This window comes from Mustela nigripes, chromosome 17 (genome assembly GCF_022355385.1).
Source record: "Mustela nigripes isolate SB6536 chromosome 17, MUSNIG.SB6536, whole genome shotgun sequence".
In the NCBI taxonomy this organism is placed as follows: domain Eukaryota; kingdom Metazoa; phylum Chordata; class Mammalia; order Carnivora; family Mustelidae; genus Mustela; species Mustela nigripes.
Window position 1 is genome coordinate 13,696,190 of NC_081573.1, and position 6,000 is coordinate 13,702,189.

The 6,000-nt window shown below is 54.9% G+C and overlaps 1 protein-coding gene and 1 long non-coding RNA gene across 3 annotated transcripts in view; one reads left to right on the plus strand and one right to left on the minus strand.

Annotated features, from left to right (window-relative positions):
- Nucleotides 1-2,264, minus strand: part of LOC132005012 (uncharacterized) — a 4,491-nt gene extending 2,227 nt beyond the window's left edge. The window contains exons 1-2 of the long non-coding RNA XR_009400701.1: nt 2,157-2,264; nt 297-398 (exon numbers count right to left, since the gene is read on the minus strand). This is a non-coding gene — a long non-coding RNA (uncharacterized LOC132005012). The remainder of the gene's footprint in view (nt 1-296; nt 399-2,156) is intronic.
- The window catches only part of LOC132005011 (cytochrome P450 2F5), a 9,800-nt gene extending 4,701 nt beyond the window's left edge, over nt 1-5,099 (plus strand). For both annotated transcript variants that reach the window (XM_059381705.1, XM_059381703.1), the window contains exons 4-9: nt 191-351; nt 702-878; nt 1,305-1,446; nt 2,316-2,503; nt 3,052-3,193; nt 4,636-5,099. In XM_059381705.1, the coding sequence (XP_059237688.1) occupies nt 191-351; nt 702-878; nt 1,305-1,446; nt 2,316-2,503; nt 3,052-3,193; nt 4,636-4,817 (992 nt within the window). In that variant the 3' untranslated portion in view covers nt 4,818-5,099. The remainder of the gene's footprint in view (nt 1-190; nt 352-701; nt 879-1,304; nt 1,447-2,315; nt 2,504-3,051; nt 3,194-4,635) is intronic.
- Nucleotides 5,100-6,000: the final 901 nt, after the last annotated feature.

Sequence of the window (6,000 nt, forward strand, 5' to 3'; positions counted from 1 at the left end):
CTGTCCTGCCTGGTGTGTTGCCAAGGACTCGCGGGGTGCTACGCTCACTGCAGGTCAGGTGGCCAAGGACATTTCTTCTGTGCTGCGAGTCACCCTGGCATGGATGGTTGGATGTTGTAGGCTCCAGCGCCTCGCAGGGTCTGGGGTGTTGCACGATGCACCCCTGACCCACTCCGCCCCTCACTCTCAGGCAAGCCCTTCGACCCCACGTTTGTGCTCAGCCGCTCCGTGTCCAACATTATCTGCTCTGTGATCTTCGGCAGCCGCTTTGACTACGACGATGAGCGTCTGCTTACCATTATTCGCCTCATCAATGACAACTTCCAAATCATGAGCGGCCCCTGGGGAGAGGTCAGGACGCCGAGATCGGGCGGGACAGCGTGGGGGTTCTTCCAGTCCTCGGAAAGGGGAAACCGCGGGTGGGGAGAGAAAGTATGTGATGGACTCTGTGTGGGCCCGCCCCTTTCCTCTGGCTCCGCCCCCGCGTCGCACGACGCGGTCCAGCCAAGGTCGATCTCCCCACCCAGTTGCCAGAGACACCCAGAGCCCCCGCCCCACCTAGGTCTCTCTAGAACCCAGCTGACCCACAAGACCCCAGCCTACCAGCTCCACCCCGACCTCACTGGCAAACCACCCCACACACACCCAGACACACATTCCACCTGATCCTCCAAACCCCTCCCGCTCTCCCTCATCCCCAGTTGTACAACATCTTTCCGAGCCTCCTGGACTGGGTACCCGGGCCGCACCGACGCCTTTTCCAGAACTACGGGTGCATGAAGGACCTCATCGCCCGCAGCGTCCGCGACCACCAGGACTCCCTCGACCCAAACTCTCCCCGGGACTTCATTGATTGCTTCCTCAACAAGATGGCACAAGTAAGCCTGGGCTGGAAGTCTCATCTCTGGTCTGACTTGCCGCCCCCGCCGGAAACCAACAAGGATCCCGGGTGCAGCGGGTTTGAGAATGATCTTCCTACAACTGGCAGGTGAAGTTGGAACACCTGGCTCCACTCGGAGCCCAGAGCCACTTGGGACCCACCGCCAATTAACAGCTCGTTAAGAAGTCCTTAAGGATCTGTTAATTGTGGGCGCTGCGGCAGAGATTTCCTCTACCCAGTCCTTCCACGCTCCCCACCTTTCCCGGGGAAAGAAAGTAAAACAGAGGAGAGACTGAACGGACACACCCAGCAGGAGTCGCGCCCATCTGCGGGTAGCGGGTCGCACAGACTCCGAGCCTGTGGTCAGTGTCCGGGCGGGATCTCCCTGCCCCGGGCTCATCTCCCCACCCCTCAACCCCCGCAGGAAAAGCAGGACCCGCATAGCCACTTCCACATGGATACCCTGCTGATGACCACACATAACCTGCTCTTTGGCGGCACCGAGACTGTGGGCACAACGCTGCGCCACGCCTTTCTTGTGCTCATGAAGTACCCAAAAGTGCAAGGTGCGCGCGCCCCAAGCCTGGCCCGGGGATCCTGGACACAGGGCCGCGGGGCACAACCGCTGCGCACTCGTGCCCCACCAGCCTCAACTCGCCTATGTCTTAGCCCCGCCCACAACCATGGGCACGGCCCCGCCCAGCATGCCAGATAGCCCAGGCCTCCAGTTTACGCCCGAGACCCCCCCACCCTCTAGCCAAGTCCACAAATCCACACGGAGGTCGACTCCATCCCCATGGCTCCCGCGGTCCACCAAGTCCGCCGGAACCTGGACCTTGCCCTCGTGGTCTTGCTTTGCGATCCACCCCGACCCTGACCACACAGCGAGTCCCGATCTCACAGTCGACTAGAGCCTGGCCCCGAGGCTCACCCGCAGGGCCGGCCAGGAACCATCCGTCTGACCCTCACAGTCTGACCGCCCGCCCACACAGCATGGTCTGGGACCCCACCTCTTCAAATCCCGCCTCTGGGCGGATCCCGGAACCCTGGACTTAAAGCACTGCTCCATCCCCGATCTCTCGGGGCTTTCGCACTACCCACCCACTCGACCTAAACTCCATCGGGCCTGGTCCTCGAACGCCGATCGCAGTCCCATCCCGGGCCTGGATTCCAGACAGCCCTTAAGCCCCGCCCGCATAACCCCGCACGACCCCAAAATTTGGTTGCCCCTTACACCAACCAAATTTTTGTCCTCAGCTACGTCTCCCAAACCAACCTTTCCCTTCGAGGCTCCTGCTAACCATCACAGTCATCTCTGTAACCGCGTCCCTACTGGGAAAGGTTGGCTGGACCCCGCCCACACAGGCACACGCCTCTGCCCAGCCCAGGTGAGGCCACCGGTACCCTTGACTAACGCTTCCGGCCTCACCTCCAGCCCGCGTACAGGAGGAGATCGACCGCGTAGTGGGTCGCGCGCGGCTGCCGGCGCTGGAGGACCGCGCGGCCATGCCTTATACAGATGCGGTGATCCACGAGGTGCAGCGCTTCGCAGACGTCATCCCCATGAATTTGCCGCACCGCGTCACTCGGGACACAGCCTTTCGCGGCTTCCTGATACCCAAGGTGTGCTGGGCAGGTCTGGCACACTAGGAAGAGGCATCCCCGACTTGCCAATGGCATCCGGGTCTCTAGCGAGGAGGATCCCAGTACCTGGGGCCTTAGTGACTGGCATCCCAAGCCCTAGCAAGACGTCTGAAGTTCTTAAATCCAGAACCTCAGAACCCTTCCCAGGACCCATTCAGTACTATAATGGACTGAACCTCAGAACCTTCCCCATGACAGTTCCCCTTCCTAGGACCCCTCTCCAGCATCCCCAGGGTCTAAGACTTCATCCTAGGGACGCCCTGTGCCTAAGCACGGTTCTGAAAGAACTAAATCCCAAATCTGCTCTGACAAGGGGCGATATCCCCCATCCCTGTCAACACAGCTTCCAGCACCCATCACTTGGAACCTCAAATAGTGACATACATTTCCTGAATCCCTGTTGGAGTCCTAGGCTCCATGCCCCTTTGTCAAGTCCCTGGGACCTCCAGTCCTGTGGAGTGGAAATTTCAGCTTAAGAATCTCCCAGATCTTCTCCCACCACTGATTCTGCCTCCCCACCCACACAGGACACAGATATCATCACCCTCCTTAACACAGTTCACTATGACCCCAGCCAGTTCCTGACGCCCCAGGAATTCAACCCTGAGCATTTTCTGGATGCCAATCAGTCCTTCAAGAAGAACCCTGCCTTCATGCCTTTCTCAGCTGGTGAGAGCCATGCGGACAGGAGTCAGGGTCTTTGGGGTCCCATATTCCTACCTACGTTCCTCATTCCACTCTTTAAACCCTCTCGTTTCTTCATCCTACCACATCCTCAACTTTGGGTGTGCAGAGACATTTGCTCTCCCTCCCAACTCTGTTCCTATAGGCAGATAATGGCTAAAAATCCTTGCGGAGGGTGGTGGGGAGGCAGGATATTAATTCAACTTGGAAGTAGTCACCGTCAGTATCTCCACTGGGTGGCGCAGGCGAGCAGTTCTCCTTTCCTTGGCTTTGGTCTTTCCCCTGATTGAAAAAAAAATCTTTCCTGTTTAACCCAGTAGCAGAAATAAAAAGGGGGAGGGAGGAATAATAATAAGTCATTTACCATATTGCCTACAGCGTACCAAGCTCTACTCTTAAGAAGACTTATTCGAGGGTGGCTAAGAGTTCGGTTTTCCAGCCAGATCCCAGATCTATCATTTCCTAGTTATAACGGTCTTGGATACGTTACTTCACCTCTCTGTGCCTCCACTTCCACATCTATAAAATGGAGAATGATAGAATTCCAAGGCGCGTCTCTTGGATTTGTTAGGATTAAATTATATTATCAGTATAGGGCTTAGAGTAACATTTGACAGGCAATATGACCTACATGGCATTATATTCATATTTTTTAAAGATTTTATTTATTTGACAGACAGAGATCACAAGTAGGCAGAGAAGCAGGCAGAGAGAGGAGGAAGCAGGCTCCCCGCTGAGCAGAGAGTCCGATGTGGGGCTCGATCCCAGGACCCTGGGATCATGACCTGAACTGAAGGGAGAGGCTTTAACACCCTGAGCCACCCAGGCGCCCCATATTCTCATTTTTTTACCTGCACTTAACATTCACAACAATCTAATGAGGGACTACTATAATCCCTACTCTTATTTTATTTTTATTTTATTTTAATCACCCCCATTTTATTTTATTTTTTAAAGATTTTATTTATTTATTTGACAAAGAGAGATCACAAATAGGCAGAGAGGGAGGCCGAGAAGGGGAGGGAAGCAGGCTCCCCGCCGAGCAGAGAGCCCGATGCAGGGCTCCGTCCCAAGACGCTGGAATCATGACCTGAGCCGAAGGCAGAGGCTTAACCCACTGAGCCACCCAGGCGCCCCAATCATCCCCATTTTAAAAACCCAGAAACTGACTTGCCCAAGATCGCAGAATTAGTAACAGCAAAGCGGAATTCGAATCCATGAACTTGTCCTTGTATCACCTGATCCTTTTTGGCCTCGGATTTACTTAAAACATTTTTCCCAGACCTTCTGACAGGCAGGCTCTGTGACGTTTCCAATCATTAGCTTTGTATGCTTTTATCCGAGAATTTGCGACTGGACCCCCTCACCCCATCTTACCTCAACGCTGCTCCGCACCCTTCCCCCCACCCCACCACCCCACCCCGCAGGTCGCCGACTGTGCCTGGGCGAGTCGCTGGCGCGCATGGAGCTCTTCCTCTACCTCACCGCCATCCTGCAGAGCTTCTCGCTGCAGCCGCTGGGGGCGCCCGAGGACATCGACCTGACGCCGCTCAGCTCGGGGCTCGGCAACTTACCGCGGCCTTTCCAGCTGTGCCTGCGCCCGCGCTGACGCCGCACCCTTGCGGATTTCGCCCGTGAGCGGAGAGGCCTACTTTGGGCCTGGCTCTGTCCCCCTGGTCGTCCCGCTGTGCCGCCCATCCCTCTCGCTCTCACGCTTGCTTCCCCGCACTTGTGCCTGCCGCCTGCCCATCCTCCGGTCCCCATCTTGACCTGATCTGCGCCCTCAGAGGCAGAGAAACGCAAGGGAGAAGGGGAAGAACTTGCCTCTTCTATTGTGCACCCTTTCGGGGGCTGTTTTTACCTTTTTCTAATAAAGTATCTTTATAAAAGATTCAAACCTGTCTGGACTGAATTACAGGGAGGAGGGCAGCCCCCTAGGACGGGGAGAAGGAATGTCGGGCTGTACAGGAGAGACCGAATTGACTAGTTCTACCCTCGCCCTTAGAGTGGCTAGAAACTGGAAGAAATTATTTCCTGGGGTAAGAGCTGGACAGCTTGACGACAGAGAGGCAGAGAAACCAAGGTAGAGAAAAAGACAGAAAGCCCAGAGATACACAGAACGAGTCTGCTAGAGATGCGGGTGCTGTACAGAGACGGAGATGGAAGCAGGGAGAACGGGACAGATGAAAGACTGAAAAATGACACTTAACACACACTGCTTCCTATTCACTCTAAATGCCCCCATTTAAACTCCCTATAGGACAAAGAAGCATTATATACTTTAAAAAATATATTTTATTTATTTGGCAGACAAAGATCACAAGTAGGCAAAGAGGCAGGTGGGGGGGGGGTCGGGAAGCAGGCTCCCCACTGAGCGGGGAGCCCAATGCAGGAATCGATCCTGGACCCGGAGATCATGACCTGAGCTGGACGCAGAGGCTTAACCCACTTAGCCACCCAGGTGCCCCATTATATACTTTTTATTTTTTATTTTATTTTATTTTTTTAAAAGAATTTATTTATTTATTTCACAGACAGAGATCACAAGTAGTCAGAGAGGCAGGCAGAGAGAGGCGGGGAGCAGGCTCCCTGCGAAGCAGAGAGCCCGATGCGGGGCTCCATCCCAGGACCCTGGGATCATGACCTCAGCTGAAGGCAGAGGCTTTAACCCACTGAGCCACCCAGGTGCCCCCATTATATATTTTTAAAAAATGTTATCTATTTATTTAAGAGAGAGAGAGACAGCAAGAGAAAACATGACTGGGTAGAAAAGGGAAAAGCAGACTCCCCAC